General features: G+C 41.0%; 1 protein-coding gene across 1 annotated transcript in view; it reads left to right on the forward strand.

Annotated features, from left to right (window-relative positions):
- atp10b (ATPase phospholipid transporting 10B) overlaps nucleotides 1-22,042 on the forward strand; it is a 229,701-nt gene that overhangs the window by 106,568 nt on the left and 101,091 nt on the right. Inside the window, exons 10-11 of the mRNA XM_070877209.1 lie at nucleotides 15,323-15,508; nucleotides 17,690-18,293. Coding sequence (XP_070733310.1) covers nucleotides 15,323-15,508; nucleotides 17,690-18,293 — 790 coding nt within the window. The remainder of the gene's footprint in view (nucleotides 1-15,322; nucleotides 15,509-17,689; nucleotides 18,294-22,042) is intronic.

Raw genomic sequence — 22,042 nt, forward strand, 5'->3', positions numbered from 1 at the left:
GATTACCATTCAATCAAACGGCTCCATTACCACTTCAAAAATAATACTGTTTCATTTATATTGTCAGATTTACCACGGAATATAATAAATTGAAAGGGAAGTCTGTTCTACTGAATTGTTACATTCTCCTAAACATTGCTGATGAAGAAATTAGTTCATTTGTTGGTGCCTCTTGATCAGCCTTGTGTCTGTGTCTTATGCTTTAAACCTGTTTGGGAGCAGATCTATTTTTTAGAATCTTTTTTTCATAAAAATTGCATCCAGTGACTTTGATCGGGATTGCTGTCCAAAAGCCCCCTATAGCTATCTTATGATCAACATCCAGAGAGCAGGATCATGCCACATAAGAGGGAATTGTCAAAAAAAAACTATTTCCGGATTATCTGTAATCAATGGTTTAAAGCATAGAAACAAAGGAACACCAAGAGGCGCAGTAAGTATACAAGTAATATCTTTTGTAATATTTAATATTGTGACAATTCCTATGATTACACTTAAAAAAAAAAATTTTTTTTTAATTCTTCTTTAGACTGACATCTTCATTGTTCATCATCCACCAACAGTTAAGGAACAAATGTGTGATATTCGATTGACCTCAGTGTCACCTATCACAGTGAAGGGCTGATGCCTCAAATTGTATGGCAGAAAAGGATGATAAATAAATTGATAAAGAGGGAGAAAATAAAATGAGAGTAAACTAGCAAGAAATATAAAACAAATTGTAAGAGCTTTTACAAGTATGTAAAAAGGAAGAGATTAGTGAAAGTGAACGTGCGTCCCTTATAGGCAGAGACAGGAGAAATTATAATGGAGAATAAGGAAATGGCAGAGATGTTATACAAATATTTTGTATCTGTCTTCACAATGGAAGATACAGAGAACATAGTGGAGAACCAATAGTCTAATGAGAATGAGGAACTTAAAACAGTTAATATCAGTGAAGGAAAAGTACTGGAGGAATCAATACGACTAAAAGCCGACAAATCCCCATAACCTGATGACCTCCATCCTCGGGTTTTAAAGAGGTGGCTGCAGAAATAGTGAATGGGTTGGTTTCAATCTTCCAGAATTCCCTAGATTCCAGAATGGGCCCTGTGGATTGGATGGTAGTAAATATAATCCTGCTGTTCAAGAAAGGAGGGAGAGAGAAACAGGAAACTATAGGCCAGTTAGCCTGACATCAGTAATAGGGAAAATGCTAGGATCTATTATAAGGGATGTGGTAACAGGGCAATTGGAAAATCACTATGATTAGGCAGAGTCAGCGCCGTTTTATAAAAGGGAAATCATGTTTGACAAGTTTTTGGGGGTATAACTAGTAGGGTAGATAAGGGAAAACCAGTGAATGTGGTATATTTGGATTTTCAGAAGGCATGCGATAAGATGGCACACAAGAGGTTGATGCACATGATTAGGGCTCATGGAATTTGGGGTAATATGTTAGCATGGATTGAAGATTGGTTAACGGACAGAAAACAGTGTAGGAATAAATGGTTCAATTTTTGGCATGGCAGGGTATACCTCGTGGAGTGCCACAAGGATCAGTGCTTGGGCCTCAGCTATTTACAATCTATATCAATGACTTCGATGCGGGATCTGAGTGCAATATATCCAAGATTGTTAACCATATAAAGCTAGGTGGGAAAATAAGCTGTGAGGAGGACACAAAAGAGGCTGCAAAGGGATATAGACCGGTTAAGTGATTGGGAATGAAGGTGGCCAATTGAGTATAATGTGGGGAAGTGGGAAATTATCCACTTCGGTAGGAAGAATGGTAATGCAGAATATTTTTTTTAACCGTTAAGATACTAGTAAATGTTGGTATTCAGAGGGATTTGGATATCCTTGTACCTGAATCACAGAAAGTTAACATGCAGGTACAGCAAGCATTAAGGAAGGCAAATGGTATGTTGACCTTTATTGCAAGGAGGTTGGAGCAAAGTAAGGAAATCTTACTGCAATTATATAGGGCTTTGGTGAGACCACACCCAGAGTACTGTGCACAGTTTTGATCTCCTTATCTAAGGAAGGATATACTTGCCTTAGACTGGGTGCAATAAAGGTTCGCTAGATCTCCAGAGACTTGAGCACATGACACTCTAGTGCTATGCTGAGGGAGTGCTGCACTGTTGGAGGGGTCATCTTTTGGATGAGATGCTAAACTGAGGCCGTCTGCACTCTTAGGTGAACGTAAAAGATCCCATGGCACTATTTTGAAGTAGAGCAGGGGAGTTATCCCTGGTGTCCTGACCAATATTTATCCCTCAATCAACATAAAAAAAACAGATTATCTGGTCATTATCACATTGCTGTTTGTGGGAGCTTGCTGTGAGCAAATTGGCTGCTGTGTTTCCCACATCACAACAGTGACTACACTCAAAGTACTTCATCGGCTATAAAGCACTTTGAGATGTCCAGTGGTCATGAAAGGCATTATTGAGAGGGCTGTTCTTTGAGGTGCGATTGAGCAGAATGGGCCTATATTCTCTGGAGTTTAGAAGAATAAGAGGTGACCTCAATGAAACGTATAACATTTCTAGAGGGTTTGATAAAGTAGATGCTGAGGGGCTGTTTCCCCTGTCTGGAGAGTCTAGAATTAGGGATCATAAGTTAAGGGGCCAGTCATTTAGAACTGAGATGAGGAGAAATTTCTTCACTTAGATGGTTGTGAATCTTTGAAATTCTTTACCCCAGAGGGCTGTGGAATGCTCAGTTGATGAGTATATTCAACACTGAAATCAATATTTTTGGGACTCTAGAGATATGAGGATAGGACAGGAAAGTGCAGTTGATGGAGAAGTTCAGCCATGATCTTATTGAATGGCGGAGCAGGCTCAAGGTGCCATATAAACCTACTCCTGCTCCTATTATGTTCTTATGTCACAATTGCCAATGCTACTTTTGAAACCAATGCATAGTGACACTACAGTGGTTTTCACCTGTCGTTGTTGTCCACATGCTGCATGACTAATCTCAGCTGGGCAGCTGTGGGAGATGCGGAGTGGAAGTACTTCCCCCTACAGAGAGAGAGAGAGAGAGTCTTGCCTCATAGAAACATAGAAAATAGGTGCAGGAGCAGGCCATTCAGCCCTTCTAGCCTGCACCGCCATTCAATGAGTTCATGGCTGAACATGAAACTTCAGTACCCCCTTCCTGCTTTCTCGCCATACCCCTTGATCCCCCGAGTAGTAAGGACTTCATCTAACTCCCTTTTGAATATATTTAGTGAATTGGCCTCAACTACTTTCTGTGGTCGAGAATTCCACAGGTTCACCACTCTCTGGGTGAAGAAGTTTCTCCTCATCTCGGTCCTAAATGGCTTACCCCTTATCCTTAGACTGTGACCCCTGGTTCTGGACTTCCCCAACATCGGGAACATTCTTCCTGCATCTAACCTGTCTAAACCCGTCAGAATTTTAAATGTTTCTATGAGGCCCCCTCTCATTCTTCTGAACTCCAGTGAATACAAGCCCAGTTGATCCAGTCTTTCTTGATAGGTCAGTCCCACCATCCCGGGAATCAGTCTGGTGAATCTTCGCTGCACTCCCTCAATAGCAAGAATGTCCTTCCTCACGTTAGGAGACCAAAACTGTACACAATACTCCAGGTGTGGCCTCACCAAGCCCCTGTACAACTGTAGCAACACCTCCCTGCCCCTGTACTCAAATCCCCTCGCTATGAAGGCCAACATGCCATTTGCTTTCTTAACCGCCTGCTGTACCTGCATGCTAACCTTCAATGACTGATGTACCATGACACCCAAGTCTCGTTGCAACTTCCCTTTTCCTAATCTGTCACCATTCAGATAATAGTCTCAGGCTGCCCATGCACACATCGGGAGCTATCAAAGTGGTATCAGCAAAAGCCTGAGTGTGGTAATCTTTGGATGGTGTTTGGAAACGACAGGCTCAACAAGAAAGGGCTAAGAGAGAAAATATCCTTCTTACTTAAAGCATTGTCCTGATTTTATGTTTTAATCAGTATGCAGCGTCGCTGCTTTTGCAGTGACAAAATGGCAATGGGATTAATTCTGAGTTTTGGGGGAATCCTTTTGCAGAGCACCAATATTGAATTAAATATTTCTAATATGAGATGGGTAACTACATTTTCTGGGTTTCATGGAAGTCTACACAAGATACAAAGTGGAAACTGAAACTGCGAATGATCTAAATGCTTGTCCCTACCATCTAGGATATGCGGGTACAGCTCAGGCTGGAGTTTCCAAATATCATGGGGGCAAAATTGCCCGGCGCCACGTTTGGAGTGCACAATTCGAATTAAATAAAAATTTATTGCCCAGCGAAAGCAGAACCTAAATGACCCGGAATTGGGGTCTTGGTGAATGAAAAACCATTCGGGCAGTATCAGAGGCACACTGCACCGCCGCAGGGCAGTAGTGGGAGGATGTCACTTAGTGCCGCACTGATAATGTCAGCATGACACGTCACAACATCTCCACCCTCTTCTCTTAAAGGGGAGGGCCGCTGCGGACTCTGCAGCCGCTTCCATGGCCAAGATGGGATGCCGGGTTGCCTGTTGGCAGCCCAGCCGAACCAAAGGCTGCCATTGTCGTGCCGACTGCAAAGTCAACCGACAAAAAAAAAATGGCAGCTGTGGCACATAGCCCTCCCCTTTAAGGGTGGATGGGGCACCACAGCTTTGGACGAACAAAGTTATCAGTGGCATTGCTGCATGCCAACCTCACTCCCTCGGGGCAATTTCCCAGCCATCATCGCCTTGTGGGCCATTGCCCAGGGTGAAAACTACGGGCGCGGTGCAAAGCCATTTTTGCTGTCGCCATCCCAGGATCAATTCCGAGAGGGTCGCTTCCACCGCCTGCCCCCGGACGAAAAGTCCTTATTGCCCCGTTAGCGCCTCCCGGAGTTGCTAACGGGCCTTTCGGAAAGGGCTAGTTTTGACCCCCACATCCACTGTATATTGAAATGTCATATTACAAGTCCTGCAGTATGAAATGTTCACAGGGAAAAAATGCACAACATTATTTTTTTCCCATCAAAGGCCAGAACAAAATAATAGGTTCTTTTAAAGTTTATTTTTCTCTTGTTTGAACCATTATCATACTGCTATAAACCTCTAAAAGGTAATGCTATAATCTGAGCAAAGCCAGATGAGTTACAGGTATCCTCTCTCTGTTGTCTCTGCAATAAGTTGGGGCTAACAGAAACACATTCCTTTAAAGTCCACAACATAAACTGTCCATAAAAAGCCACATTCAACATGTTACAAGGAAAAAAATACAGTAGGGAGTGTTCTTCTGATGCTGTATGCTTCACAAGATCATTAAGCATGGAGTCAACCTTCAAAGGTACACCAATGAAATCTTACTTCACCTCCCTGCTGCCACCCTTCACTTAATAACAGCAACTGTGTTGAGCTCCCTGTTGGACATCAAATTGTGAATGGGCCAGAACTTCCCATAGAACTACAGAAACTTACAGCACAGGAGGAGAACATTCTGCCTCGTATATCTTTCTGTCTCTGTTGTAGCAGTTTTCTCCCCATAGCCCTCTATCTTTCTTGGCTTCAAATCTTTGTCTACTGGTCCCTTAAAAGATGCAGTGGTCTCTACATCAACCACTCTCTGTGGCAAAGTATTTCATATTCCATCAAACTTTTGAATAAAGAATTTTCTTTTAACCTCTCTCCTTCATCTTGGTGGCAATTTTAAATTGACGCTTTGTCACTGACCCCCTAACCATTAGAAATGTTTGTCAAAACCCTTTATAATTTTCAAAACCGCTATTAAATGTCTTCTTGGCCTTCTCTTTCCCAACAGAAATAGTCTGTCCTCATAATAGTTTACCATCCCTGGTATGATTCAGGTGAATCTGTTATTGTCTCTCTGGCCTTATTATCCTTAATGGGTTTGGACAAAATTGAACACCACTCTAGCTGTGTCCTAAGCAATGCCTTGTGTAAATTTATCATTACTTATATTTTATGTTCATGTTCATAAAATCCAAAATGTTGTGGCCTTTCTTATGCTTTAATCCACCTGCACTCGCACTTTCAACAAATTATATATTTGAGCAACACAGTCTCTGTTCGTTGTCATTCTGCTCTTCTTCGGCCAGAAACCTTGTGCCTTCGATGCCAATCCCTTCTTCTTTTCCAGCTGATTGCTTGAATTTAACTCAACTGTATACAACCTACATTTTCTACTTCATCCTGAGCTGAACGTCAATGCCCACATCTGATCATCAATGAAAACTGCCTACTTATACCGACCGGCATGACATTGCCTGCCTGCTTCCCGCCCCTCCCCCACCCTTACTTAAAATCTTTGTCCATATTTTGTCACCTTAGTGTTTGACTTCTTCAGTGCAATCTTTGCTGGCTCTACCCTACATAAACCTCAACTCCAGAGGTCTGCCACCCCTATGCTATCCTCTACTAAGTCCTGTATACCTATTACTGCTGTCCTTATTAGCCTCTGTTTGTTCTTGATCTTCTCGAGCTTTGATTTCAAAATTCTTATCCTCATTTTCAAATTCCTCCATGGACATTGCCACTCGTAGCAAAGGTAAGTTCTTGCTACTGCCGACACCTTCAAGTTCCACCATCTTGACCTCTGAGTCCATCTATGCAGGCCAATAACAGAAAAATATTCTATTTAACAATGAACCTTCATCACTAATTGTTTGAATGGACCTTCTTCTAACAGTCTCTGACCAGAATAGTAGTCATGTTTGCATCTTTGTACTAACTGTGGGTGTATAATATTCATACATGCTCAATTTTATTATTAATTTGGGACTTTGCATCAATTGCACAAGAACAAATCTTGCACTTGTCCTCTTGGTCTGTTGTTTCCAAATCTACCCAGAATGCAAGGGAGCCACATTACATCGCAAAATAGCTTTCATTAAAAGATTGGCAATGTCAATGGGACATATAAAGGCACTAATCCTTTTATTCACCAATTAAAATGGGAAAGTTCCATAGCACTTGACATAATGCTATATTTTACATAGTCACCTCAAACATTACTGAAATAAATGGATACCTGAACATGATTACAAATTGTAATATAATGGAGGGTGTTTAAGGGTGTGATCTAATTGAATGGTTCAAATAGTTTATCTCAAGATATTCTCTTAAGATATTAATTAAAGCAATTAAATTTACGACAGTAGGCCACTCATTCTTTAATATGTTTTCTTTATTGCAGTTGTCATGTTCATGATAAGAAATAAGCCTGATTTAGTACTAAATACTTAAGATCTTTACAACAGATGGACTAACTGGAGGCATAATAAAGCAACTAATACAAAGTTAAAGCACCTGCACCTGACAGATTAATGGAGTGAAAAATAATAGCATGTACTGTTGTGGAACAACATTCATCTGTGTCAGAAAAGGGACAGGCTGTTATAATTTTGCTAAGATGAATAGATCCATCTCTTATTAACAACAATAAATGTGATGCAATCTATGGTGTGTGAATTACTGCCCTCACCAAACAGCCAGTATGTACACCCCTTGAAGAGTTGATTGTCGCTTGTTCTTTGGTGTTTTCTATCATGGAAGCCTTTACGTACAGAAAAAGGCCAGGTTCAAAAAGCCAGTTGCTTTTTGATCAAACCTATCCACCTCCTCCCCATACCCTCCAATTCTTTCTTTCCAAGTACACATCGAATTATGTTTTCAACCCATTTATACTGCTTGCTTGAATTGCCTTCCCTGGTAATGTATTTCTCAAGTACAATACAATTTAAGTGAAAAAGTTCTACTTCATTTCTCTTATTTCTCAATTTTAATTTTTAGTTCATTCCTAATGTTTAACAATTATGGGTTTTTAAAGCGACATAATGACATTTTAATGCACGACACTCCGAATGTGTCTCCCCTTGGATGACAATGGATGGTTTTGATGGCATCTTTGGAGGTTTCTGAATCTCAGATTGTCCTGTTCCCCTAATTTGGGAGGGAACAGTGGAAGTGGTGGTCTTCATTATAGCTACTTGGATCATTTAGAAGGCAATTGTAACTGCCTGTAACTTTCAGGCTTCATGAGATTGGCTTCCTTTTTTGAAGAGTGTTTGGTGTTTGTCACTAGCTGTGATTTAGAAGGACAGGCGCATTATACAAAGTAATGCAAAATGTATTTATCCTGCAGCTTAAGAATAGCTGTTTGGTGTATCCCTTGAAAACCACAAGATTTAATTGCTGTGCCTTGCCCAGGTTAATTAGAGCCCTATTATCTTAGCAGATGCTAAGGTCAGTTCGAGATTAGACTTTCCTTTTTTTTGAAATCTGGAAGTCAGTTAGAGTTGTTTTTGTTGTGCCTTTGTCAGTCAAAGGGGGCAGTGAATGAGAAATAGAACAGTATCAGAGAACTGGGCAATACATATGTGGATATAAGGCTGCAGAAGCTTGTGGAAGTAGAGATAGATGAGGCCATGGAGGGATTGAAGGAAATGACAATCTTGGAGTCAATTTTTCTGGGTAATGGGAAGCCAGTAGAGCTTGATAGATGAAGAGGTCATGGAAAGTGGGCCTTATTGTAGATGAGAATGCAAACTGCAGCATTTTGGATGAGTTGCCGTTTAAGAATGGTAGAAACAGGGAAGACTGCAAGGAGGACTCTGGAGAAGTACAGCCCTCAAGATGATGGAACCATAGGTTAGGATTTCAGTGATAGGCAGTATCAAGGAGGTGAAAGTAAGAGATCTTGGTAATGTATTGGATGTAGAGGAGGAATTCAAGCTTGGGTGGAGAAGTACACCAAAGTTCTACACTTTGCAGCTTAGCCTGAGACGGTAGCTGGGGAAGTAGATGGAGATTGCGGCTGAAGACATGTGGATCTTTGAGAATCTAAAATGATGGCTTTGATTTTAGAAAGTTTTGGCTCATTCAAGTCTTGCTGTTGGATAGATTGGATTGACTAGGCTTATATTCACTGGAATTTAGAAGAATGAGAGAGGATCTCATCGAAGCATATAAAATTCTGACAAGATTGAACAGGTTAGATGCAGGAAGAATGTTCCCCATGTTGGGGAAGTCCAGAACCAGGGATCACAGTCTAAGGATAAGGGGTAAGCCATCTAGGACCGAGATGAGGAGAAACTTTTTCACGCAGAGAATTGTGAACCTATGGAATTCTCTACCACAGAAAGTTGGGTAAGTCCAGTTTGTTGGATATATTCAAAAGGGAGTTAGATTTGGCCCTTACCGTTAAAGGGATCAGGGGGTATGGAGAGAAGGCAGGAGTGGGGTGCTGAAGTTGTTTGATCAGCCATGATCATATTGAATGGTGGTGCAGGCGCGAAGGGCCAAATGGCCTACTCTGGCATCTATTTTCTATGTTTCTATGTTTCTACAGCTAGTGGCAGCTGTGGGGTGACACCATGGAACTGAGTATTATCAACATACTTATGAAAGTTGGCCCCGGATCATTTTCCTGACCAGTAGCATATAAAAGATGCAAAGTAGGGTGCCAAAGATGGAACCATGATGTTCATTGGAGGTAATTGTCTGGATATGAGGAGGGAAATCTTTGGCAGTGATATTATATCGTGCTGTGATGGGTAGGAGTGTAACCAGGAGCAAACAGAGCTATAGAGATGGACTATGGAGAAGAGAACTCTATGGAAAATGGAGTGATTGACAATGTCAAAGCCAAAGGAGAGATTGAAGAGGAGGATGAAAAGAGAAGTGAGTCAATCATATCATTGGTGGCTTTACCCAGGAGATAGTACAGCAGATCTTATTACAATGGGCAGGACAGAAGCCTGATTAGAAAGCTTTGAAATTAACAAACACAAGTACATGTATTTCAAATCCTATGCGTTAAACTTATGTAGCTTACACTAGAAGTCTTAGGAATAAAATGACTGAGATCCTTGCTGAGAGGGAGGCCACAGTATCTTGTCCATAAAAGACTTGGTTCAATAATGACTTGTTTGGCAAACATACAAAGATACCGATTATCTTACAATATTATTTTTTCTATTTTTATATTATAACATGAAACAATTGTTCACGCAACCCACACTGCCAGCATTTGGTATTAAGTATAATCTAGGCGATAGTACAGCAGATTTGAGTCAGAAAACACCTTGACGAGAGTGATCACAATATGTAGATTTTAAGGTTAGACTTATGATGAAAAAGAGAACGGAGCAAGTTTTCATGTTCTTGTACCTGGGCATATAGGAACACTTTAGGGCAATGAACAAAGGAAAATCTGGTGGGGAGGATCACATGCCCATAATGAAGCCTATCTGAATTTCCATACACTAATTTTAATTGGACTGGCTCCCTTACGATGTGATCCTTCCCACCCAGGTTTTTTCTATTTACTGCACCCAGGTGCAGAAACAGGCGAATCTGTCTCCATGGGTACAACAGAGCATTCAACTTCAGAAAAGCAGATTTGAGGGGTGAGCCAATGAAACTGGACTGAACAACAGTTAGAGGGGGAGAAAAGCCTGGAACATATTTAAAAACAGCCTGTTTGATTGGCATCCCATCCACCACCTTAAACGTTCACTCCCTCCACCACCAGCGTACCGTGGCTGTAGGGTGCACCATCTACAACAGGCATTGCAGCAACTCACCACGGCTTCTTCGGCAGTACCTCACAAACCCACAACTTCTACCACCTAGAAGGACAAGGGCAACAGGTGCATTGGAACACCATCACCTCCACCTTTCCCTCCAAGTCACACATCATTCTCATTTGGAAGTATATCGCCATTCCTTCGTCGTTTCTGGGTCAAAATCCTGGAACTCCCTCCCTAACAGCACTATGGGAGTACCTTGACTACACGGACTGCAGCAGTTCAAGAAGGTGGCCATCTTCTCAAGTGGCAATTAGGGTTGGGTAATAAATGCTGGCCTTGCCAGCGATGCCCACATCCCATGAACAAATTAAAAAAAAAGTACAGAGCACAGAAAAGGTACAAACCAGTAGGAAAGCAGGGAAACAATAGAAGCAATATGGAGAATAAGGGCAAAATTGAAAAAAAATTGTCCCCTAAGGTATAAAGTTACAGTTAGCACCATGGACTGAGACGCATATAAAAATAAAGTTAAGAATGTTCAAAAAGTTATAGGAAAGCTGAAATAGAAAAAGTGAATAGTGAGGAAAATTAAAATAAATGTCACAAATTTTAACTTGCAACAAGTAGGTGAAAAGAAAATGTTGGAGCCATTGAAATATCCCAAAGGTGACATGGAATCAAGTGACCAAGGATAGCAAATATACCAAATGAATAATTTTTTGTGTTGAGATACCAATGAGTCTTCCCAGCATGGATGTTGAATTTCTGGGAGTGGTACAGGAGGTAAGAAAGGAAATAGAAATTTCAGATGAGACCGTCATTGATTAGCTTGTGAATGTTAAAGGAAGAAAAGGCATCAGACCCAGCTGGACTTGATGGCTAGTGAAATCGATCACACTCCTATTATCTTTAGAAAATCATTAGCAACAAGTATTTGACGTCAATCTTAAAAATAGGGCATAGGGATCATCCAGAAAGATTTAAAAAAAACAAGGCTTGCACTTATTTACTGCCTTTCACAGCCTCAGGCTGTCCCAAAGTGCTTTACAGCCAATTAAATACTTTTTTGAAATGTAGTCACTGTTGTAATGTAGGAAACATGGCAATAAATTTGTGCACAGCAAGGTCCCACAAACGACAATGTGATAATGACCAGATAGTCAGATTTTTATGATTTGATTGAGGGATAAATATTGGCCGGGACACCGGCAATAACTCCCCTGCTCTGATTCAAAATAGTGGGATCTTTTATGTCCTGAGAGAGCAGACGGGGCCTTGATTTAACATCTCATCCAAAAGACAGCACCTCTGACAGTGCAGTATTGCAATAGAGTGTCAGCCTTGATCTTTGTGCTCTGGAGTGGAATGACAGGCCAGTGAGCCTAACATCTGTTATAGATGAAACATTAAAAGGTATCCTGAAAGATGGTATAGGCATGGTATGGTAAAAGGATCAGCAAAGATTTATGGGAGGAAAGTCCAACCTAACACATTTACTGAGTTCTTCAACAAAATGACAGACCTGGATAGCCATGGAGATTCTGTGGATGTAATATACTTAGCTTTTGATACCATGCCAGATGAACATTTTGTACACGAGGTAGGAAGGCCTGGAACAAGAGACAAACTTCTGATTGAAACTTGGCTAATCTAGATAAAGCAAAGGGAGGCTATGAATGGAGCTGTGTTGGCATGGCAAGGGGATCACTGGCAGGATACCACAGGAACTCAATGCTGGGGCCATTGCTGGTTAAAATGTATGTAAATGATTTGGAGCTGAGGACAGAGACAGATGACACAATATTTTGAGAGGGACATGTTCAAACAATCGGAGACCGGAGAACCAAGTAACAGCATGATCTTGATATGTTAGCAAAGTGTGGTGATGAATGATAGGTGGTATTTAATATGAAGAAATATAAAATAATGAGACTAAGGAAGGGAAATAAATAGTACAGCTATAAATGAAAATACTCTACGCTACAGAACACAATGCAGGAAGGGAATTGAGGGGTACTGGTGGATAGCTCATTGAAACTAACAGTGCACTGTGCCACATCAGTAAAGATCGACAGGCATATAGCCAGAAGAATAGAGCAAAAGTACCAGGCAGTGGAATATTGTGTACAATTCTGTCCAAATGAAGCAGGCACTGAAGCTAGTATGGAAAAAAAGCAACTGACACCTACCTTAAGGTATTGAGGAGAGCTTCCTCATGGTGTTTTCCAACCCTTCGTATATGTTCACAAACTGAAGAGATGGGATTGTTCACTCTGGAGAGGTTTAGAAGAGGAAATGTGCCCAGACAGTTAACATTTTAGGCTGTCTTGTTTCTGTTCATTATATCAGCGCAATCTGGGCAGGATCGGCATAAAGGATCGCAGAATTTAAAATTGGTGAGTTTCACCCCAAACCACTTGCGCTTGTATTTACCACAATCTTTTACGCTGGATCAAAACTTACTTTTCCCGAAGCAGGTCCCACCCACAAAACTGACCACACCCCAGGTTGCAATAGTACGGATGACGAGTTACAGCCAATTGCACGGTTCGGAAGGGGTCATCAACTTGTGCTTGCTTTTTTTGGCTCTACTATTCAAACTTGTGCATTAATAGATTTAAATTAATTTAAATGTTTTTAATCAGATCAATGCTCTTAAAACTATAAAGGCAGGGCATATGGCAATAAAAAGTTTGCGGAGGGATAGAAATTGTCCTTACCTATTGATCTTCCGCCTCATTCTCAAGGAAAAAATAAAATCTGTGACTTTTATAGAACTCCTTCCCAGATACTTGAGGCCTCATTGGTTCTGTTTCCAGTCACAAATCATTTACAGTGCTCCGTTGTGTTGATTTGTGGGAAATTTTACATTTGGGATTATGTAAATGTCTTTGGGCTGAATGTTGAAGCATAACTTCAAATTGGAAAAGCAGTGCAATTTGAATTTTATTTGGTGGCAATTTGACGATTTGGGCCCAAAGTGGAAGCACAACGCCAACTACTTTACTTGTGGGTGGTGGATGTGTAGAATGGACTAATATGGGTGACGGTGAAGTCTGTTGGTGTAAAAAACAGTTAAAGGAAAATGAGGGTAACATCTGAGAGTGGGCAATTAACAAGTATTAGTTTTCGGGGCCTGGTCAGATAGACATTCCGGTTTGGTACTTTCCTAAGTTCCTGTGGATAAACAACGTCCCATCTACTTGTTATGGTTCAGGTGGATTTTAAAAATCCATAGCACAATTTAGAGAAAAGTATTTCAAAGACATCCTAGCCAGTATTGTTCCTTCAACCAATATTATCATAGCAGAAAATCTGGTCATTTATCTCATTGTTATCTGTGGAATTTTTATAGCAGAGAATAATTACACGTTATATTGGGGGGGGAAATATGGCATGGTGCTATCGAGGTGCAAGTTTTTATAAATATAATATATATGTGTATGTGTGTGTATATACAGGTACAACATCCGAAATCCAGCAACCTCGGGAATGAGTCTCTGCCAGTTTTTGGGTTTTGCCGGATTTCGGACAAGAAAATCAATAGTTTGAAACCCGGCAACCTCTGGATCAAATCCGTGCCGGCTTTCAATTTTGCCGGATTTCGGACTTCACAGTTGGCGCTCCTCGCCGACCGCCGCTTCTCGAGGCCCCCCGGCGTTGCGTTTTTCTACCGGTTTACTCGACCCTCGCTGCCCGGTGTCACCACCTTGGCCGCCTAAAAAATGTCTGGTTTTTGGACAATTCTGGTTTTTGGAATTCCGGATTCATGACGTTGTACCTGTGTGTGAGTTTGTGTGTGTGTGTGTGTGTGTGTGTGTGTGTGATATATATCTTTCATATGTTTATTTTATAATTATATATATTTTATCTAGCATTGAATTGCTGCAAAATAAAAAAAATTACAAGACACATAGGTGCTTCCTTTTTTAAAAAACTATTTCTCAATTGTGAAAATTGGGAACCAAATGGCTAAAACTGGGATTTCAAGCAATGGTATGGAAACAAGACTGTCAAAAGGGGAAGCGGCGGGGGGTGCAAAATCAAATGCAAAAGCAGGAATGGGGTACTGAAGTTGTATGTTCAGCCATGAACTCATTGAATGGTGGTGCAGGCTCGAAGGGCCGAATGGCCTACTCCTGCACCTATTTTCTATGTTTCTATGTAACTGTGAAAGGTATTCTTCTGCTCATCATTCTCTGCTATAATATGAATATTTTCAATTAAGTCACAATCAGAAGTGTCTATTCTACCTCCCCTCTGATAAACTCTATCCCAGCCTCGAGACAAACTTAATGACAAAGCTGTGGAATTTTAAAATAGTTTTATATAACACCGTGCTGTAGCATAAATGGATGTAGCAGCAGTTGCTGGTAATGTGTATGTCACAATAATCGTAGTGATTGTTAGATGTTAAGCTTGTCAGCACCTGCTGGGGAAATGGCACTGTGCCAAGATAGCAGTGGCACATGTAAGAAAGCATGAGTATGTACTGCAGTGGAATAAAATTACATAAGGGAAGTGAGCAGTGAGACCATGTGAGATTTATAGACATGAGCTTCGCTGTGAACACAAGTTACTTACTCATTTTCAATGATCAAGCTATTGCAAATGTGGTTAATTGAAAGTCTGCAAAATGCATTTATGTTAGAACTAAACGGAATAACTGAGTGAAGCAAGTAATTAAGTTATACTGAGTAAATAAACACAGGATCTAGCCCCAGGTCCCAATGATTCAATTCATATTAAAAGAAAATGCTGTTCACGTTTTTTATTGTGTGCTTGCGTCTTAGGAGAAAGATATCAGTCCTGATGAAGTCTTGTTGAAGAGAATTCGAGATGCTGTTGTCCATATGGACTCGTTGACTCAACTAAAAGCTGGTATTGGGTTGGAAAGTGCATGCATCATTGATTTCTTTCTGGCTTTAGCATTGTGTAACACAGTTGTGGTTTCCACAGTAACACAACCAAGGCAACGAGTAAGTCGATGCTATTTTGGATAATTTGTTCAAATTTATTCTATAGACATGTGTAGCAGAAGGAAAAAGATATGTGGTTTACAAGTTTCTGTGGAAGCTCCGGTGACATAACCTGAATATTCTGTTAAAAATTGAAGATTAGATCAATTTTAATGGTACACGTCCCAGTATAAAATGTACTGAGTACGGCCAATAAAATTAAACCTAATGTCATTACAGTTCAAATCACAGGATCAAATAGCACTTCATTTTGAGTCACCTGATTATGTTGCGGAAGCCTGCACTCATTACTGTCTATTGTAAAACTCACTGCTCGCAAAAAGATGAGTAAAATTAGCCACTTTTTTTCCAACTTTAAGTTCAACTCTTTTTTATGCAGAAACACAGACTGGTGCATTTCAAGGACATCAGAGATCTTGGTTCAGATCATGGCATTAATGGTTCAAGCTTCTATTTTGCAGTTTGACATCTGAATTCTCTCTCACCAGTTTGTGATGTATTCTGAATTTTGCAGTGCTTTTAAAATATTTGATCACTTTAAACTAGAGGGTAAATTTTCTGCTGGTTTGCACTAGTCAGAAATCTTTAGACAATGGCCTTTTCCCTGCTCAGTGGCAGGATCTCAATGCTCATTTTTCCCCCTAGCCAGCTGCACTGGTGTCACATGTGCCTTGCTTGAGCTACATTAAGGGTTAGAAATCATGTAAATTGAAAGCAGTTTGCCCCAAAATTGTAACGGCATCCTTGAAGACCTGTATAAAACTGGGCACATTTTCAAACTCCCTTCCTGGCCTTGCAGAGCAAGCTTCTTAAAGGCATATAGTGCTGATTTCTGACTGAATATGACCTATTATTATTTTTAGCTTTATGCATTGTTTTGTGGTAAGTTTGTTGTACGTTTTCCCATTTAGAATTTACATGTTTCAGCTTATTTTGCTCTTTATCCACCCCCTACTACTAAAGGAAGCTCGACTCTCAATTTAATCATCCTTCACGGATGGCCATTCCTTTTGGAATTTCTTTTGGCCTCAGTGAGCTAGTTGATAACTTTCACAGGAATGCACAGAATTAGTCGTGCTTACAGCAGAAGGACATCTGTTGTTACCCAAGGGGGCAGCTCTTTAGACCCAGGCAGAGCCACAATGCCATGTCGAAGCAGGTCTGCTGTCTCTTAGCCAGGGGGAGGCAGTTTGGAATTTCGCTGTCTCCTACAGTATGACCTGTAAGCTTTATCCAGGACTGTGAGCTTGCCCTATAACAATGAAACTCATGACTGCATGAATTCATCTGGCACCTTTCAAACTGCCTTGGTTGACATGGAGCAGATCAGAAAGTTTGTAGTCAATGACCCCGCATAGAAAATGTAATTCACCTTTTATCTTTGCACTTTTGTCTGCCCCGGCATGGTTACCACACCACCTCCAGCAGTTTATCCTCTTGTGCCTACATGGTCATAGCCAGTCATTCCCTCCTATTCATTGTCTCCTGTTACCTTTCAGTGATATCATCCACAAGCGTGGGGGCCAACTTACACTTATGCTGCTGGCACCGACTCCACCACCACCACTGACTACCTTGATATTTTGTTGAACCCTGAGGATGTTTTTAACTACATGTGTGTGTTAAATCATTCAGATTATTTTTATTTTCTTGCACATTATTTGCACATTGCTGCAAAGCCACAGCCTCTCTCAGTGCTTTGGTTTAACATCTATCTTGGGAACCAGAGTGGGGGCACTACAAACCACTGTGCTGCAAGTTTCTATGATGCATGTTTTTTTTGTACTGTAATTTTCGAAACCACGACTTCCTGATCTCAAATACAGTGTTGTCACCTTGTATCATTGCGGTGCACCTCTTAGCAGCCATTTTCAGATGCTCGTGCTGTGAACCAAGATGCTGAGCAATTCAAAAAGCCCCAAATGGGGAGCACACTGTTGGAATCACAGGCTCACATTTACAGCTCCCCACACAGTGATTTTTCCAGCAACAGAGACTAGGAAGTAGGTCACCTGTCTGCACATTTAGCTGTGGTATAAGCTCATGGCCTGAGGAGAAAATATTAAACACAAATTATTGTAGATTATACAGTTATCCAGGATTGAGACAGGCAGTTTTAATTGTCGAAGTAGATCATGCTGTCAGAGGGCAAATTCTGATCAGTTGTTTTAATAATTCTAGGTGTTACCTTCATCTTTGTCAAAAACGTCAACAAATTCCTTGGAGAAGCTACGCCAGCTATTTCAGAAGCTTAAGCTGGCAGGCACAAGTTCCCTTTCCATACCAAGTCAATCTGGCTCCGATGTAGCAGGGAGTTTGTGCAATAAAGCATTGCTGTCCTCGAAAGTTCGTCCAAGTTCTTCATACGGTGCTGAGAGTGTAACAGATGATGCTGGTTCTGGGGCTGGCAGCATCAATAATGGACATGAAAATGGTGAAGTTGGCAATAACATTGGTCGAGAAGATTATGATATTATTGAAGAAGCTGCTGAAAAACAAGGAAATTCAGAGTTCTGCTATGAAGCTGAAAGCCCAGATGAGGCAGCCCTTGTGCACGCTGCTCGAGCTTACAATTTCACGTTATTGTCTCGGACCTCAGACCAAGTGACTGTAAAGCTACCTCAAGGAGACCTCCTAACTTTTGAACTGTTGCACACCTTAGCATTTGATTCAACAAGGAAGAGGATGTCTGTAATTGTCAAGCACCCCCTCACTAAAGAGATTATTGTGTACACAAAGGGAGCAGATTCTGTTATTATGGATTTATTAGAAGAACCAGCCAAAGGTAACAGAATTTTCATCTTCCCTTCTCTCCTATAATACCTCTACTTGCTCTTCAGCCTTCCTTTTGACCTTACCTGAGCCAAGGAGAGCACCAGATCTTCACTCAGGCTTCCAGTGCCTTCGAGCTATTCCTAAGATGCACATCACTAGCTCAGCAAGTACTCATTCTCTAATGTTGCCCGTAGTCGCACTCAGTAAAGTTGAGGCGGTGGGGGTAGTCTACCCACCAGTGCTGCAAATAACACATTTTAATAAATTACTTTCGTTTTTACTTTTTTGGACCTCTTTCAGTCTCCCAGCTCATGCTGTTTTTGGGTGGATTAATGACCTGGATCCTGCAGTGTTATGCCTAATTTGAGAGAAAAAGAGGGACTTTTATCTTTTGAATTATGAAAAAAAGAGTTTTGTGGGATCTTCTCTAAAGAATTCTTGCTGCAATTGTACGAGGCTTTGGTGAGACCACACCTGGAGTACTGTGTACAGTTTTGGTCTCCGTACCTGACGAAGGATATACTTGCCTTGGAGGCAGTGCAATGAAAATTCACTAGATTGATTCCTGGTATGAAAGGATTGTCGTCTGAGGAGTGATTGAGCCTATACTTTCTGGCATTTAAAAGAATAAGAGGTTGATCGTATTGAAATGTATAAAATGCTTAGATGGCTTGTCAGGGTAGATGCTGAGAGGCTGTTTCCCCTGGTTGGAGAGTCTAGAACTAGGGGTCCTGGTCTCAGGATAAGGGGTCGGCTATTTAGGACTGAAATGAGAAGAAATTTCTTCAATCAGATGGTTACGAATCTTTGGAATTCTTGACCCCAGAGGGCTGTGGATGCTCAGTCGTTGAGTATATTCAAGGCTGAGATCGATAGATTTTTGGGCACTAAGGGAATCAAGGGATATGGTGATAGGGCGGTAAAGTAGAGCTGATATAGAAGATCAGCCATGATCTTATTGAATGACGGAGCAGGCTCGACGGGCTGTATGGCCTACTCCTGCTCTTATTTCTTATGTTCTTACGATTACAAACGGAATGATGACTTAGAAATAGAAGCATATTGGGTCCAATGTGAGTATAGGTACAACTGAATGATTTGAAACTGGTCAGTGATAGACTGACCTGAAATGAAGTGTCCTGTTTGCATTGTGGTCAGTTTGTTATTGTAATTATGCATAGCTTTGCTGCCGATTTGGACATGTGCAAGGATGGTGGAAGCAGAAAATTGTATGCTCGTGAAATTTAAAGCAATGTACACAATGAAAGTAAAATATTAAAATAGGGGGACAGAAATCCTGATGACATTCGGAAAGACTCAGAAGGTATTTCAGCCCCGTAAGCAGCATTTGCTAAGACCGAAGGAGCAGTTTAAAAATTGGTGGGCAAAAATACCGGGAAAGGAAGCCCAAGGTGAAGGCATGAGTCTTTAGGCGAGTGACTATGCAACTCAATTGCTGAAGTGGAACACAGGAAAAGGATTGTGCCATTCAGCCACTAGAGCCTGTACCACCATTCAATTAGATCATGGCTAATCAGTATCTTAACTTCATCTACCCGCCATGTAACCCTTGGTCATGTCACCCTTGTCTGACAAAAATCTATCAATCTCCATTTTGAAATGTTCAATTGACCCAGCCTCAACAGCTTTTTGGCTGAGAAAGTTTCAGATTTCCACTACCCTTTGTGTGAAGAATTGCTTCCTGACATCACTCCTGAATGTTCTAGCTCTCATTTTAAGGTTATTCCTCCTTGTTTTAGACACCACCAGAGGAAATAGTTTCTCTCTATCTACCCTATTAAATCTTTGAATCATCTTAAACACCTCAATTAGATCACGCCTTAATATTCTGTATTCAAGGGAATACTAACTAGTATGTCTATGTAACCTGTCATCATAATTTAACCCTTTTAGCCTGGTATCATTCTGGTGAATCAGTACTGATCCATGCCAAAGCCAATATATCCTTCCTGAGGTGCAGTGCCCAGACTGAAGGCAGTAACTCCAGCTGGGGTCCAACCAGAGCTCTGTACCGCTGTAACATAACTGCCATCGCTTTGTATTACAGCCCTCTTGGGATGAAGGCTAACATTCCACTAGCCTTGTTAATTATTTTTTGTACCTGTCCACCTTTTGAGTGGTCCCCTAAATCTGTCTGCTCACCTTCTGTTCCTAGCTTCACACCATTTAGTAAATACTCATCTATCATTCTTGGGTCCAAGTGGATGACCTCACACATTCCCATCTTGAACTCCATTGGCCACAGTTCTCCCCACTCACTTAGTCTATCAATGTCCCTCTGCAACTTGCTGCTTCCAACTACCTTATTTACTAGGGCCCCAAACACTCCTTCCCGGTGAACTCGCAATTTACTTGTACCTCTTTCAATTTAGTATACTGTATTCACTGCTCACAATGTGGTGATCTCTACATTTGGGGAGCCCAAACACAGATTGGGTGATGGCTTTGCAGAACACCTTCATTCAGTCCAAAAGCGTGACCCCAAGCTTCCGGTCGCCTTAATTCTCCGCTGCACTCCCACCTTGACCTCTCTGTCCTCGGCCTCCTACACTGTTCCAATGAAGCTCAACGCAAACATGAGGAACAGCACCTCATCTTTCGTTTGGCACCTTACAGCCTTCTGGACTCAACATAGATTTCAACAATTTCAGATCATAACTTCTGCCCATATTTTGTTCCCTTTCCTCCCTTTTTTTTACAACCCCCACCCCACCCCCACGACATTTTTATTTTTATTTTTTTATCTGTTTCCTATGACAGCTGGTAATTATTCCGCCATTCAGGTCCCATTCAGACTCATCTTTTGAGTCCTAACTTGTGCCATTACTCTCTCAATTTGGCCCATCATCCCTTTTGTGTCTCAAATCTCTCCTGTCTTCCACCCTATCACAGACCTTCCCTTTTGTTCTGTCCCCTCCTCTCTATTTCAATGCCCCTTGCACTTCCTTAAGAAATCTGTTCATTTAAAACTTTTGCCAGTTCTGACGAAAGGTCATCGACCTGAAACGTTAACTCTCTTTCTGTCCACAGATGCTGCCTGACCCACTTAGATTTGCAGCATTTTCTATTGGTATATCCTATTTACTATGTCACCTAACTTCATGTCATCAGCAAACTTAGATATATAGTGCTCTCTTTCATCCAAGTCATTTATAAATTTAGTGAAAAACTGGCCCTAGTACAGATCCCTGGGGGACACCACTAGTCAGATCCTGCCAATTTGAGTACATACCCATTATCCCTACTCTGTCTCCTGCTTCCTAACCAATTCCCTATCCAAGCCAATAGGTTGCTTCAAATTCCATGTTTGTCTTAATAGTCTCCTATGTGGAAACTTGTTGAATGCCTTCTGAAAGTCCATAAAAATAACATCCATAGACACTCCTTTATCTACAATGTTAGTTACCTCATCAAAAAAAAATCAGCTAGGCTCATTGGACATGACTTAGTGTGGAGTCTCATTCTTTCAGATTTAATTATTGTTGGAGATTTTTTTTAAATTAAATTAAACTTTTTAGATTTTTTTTCTTTCTGTCTCTTATCTTCTCTCTCAATCCTAGCTTTCTTTCCCTCTCTTTATTTTTCTTTTTTTTCCTGATTTGACTTTGAATTAAATATTGTAACTTGCACATCCTGGTTCAAATTGTGTTGCTCTGTAACAATTCTTCAGTCTGGTTGGTTAAGGAAATACACAGTTGCTTTCCCTGTTCACACAGGCCCCAGATTCCCTGTAGAGGG

Source organism: Pristiophorus japonicus, chromosome 4 (assembly GCF_044704955.1).
Source record: "Pristiophorus japonicus isolate sPriJap1 chromosome 4, sPriJap1.hap1, whole genome shotgun sequence".
Taxonomy (NCBI): Eukaryota; Metazoa; Chordata; class Chondrichthyes; family Pristiophoridae; genus Pristiophorus; species Pristiophorus japonicus.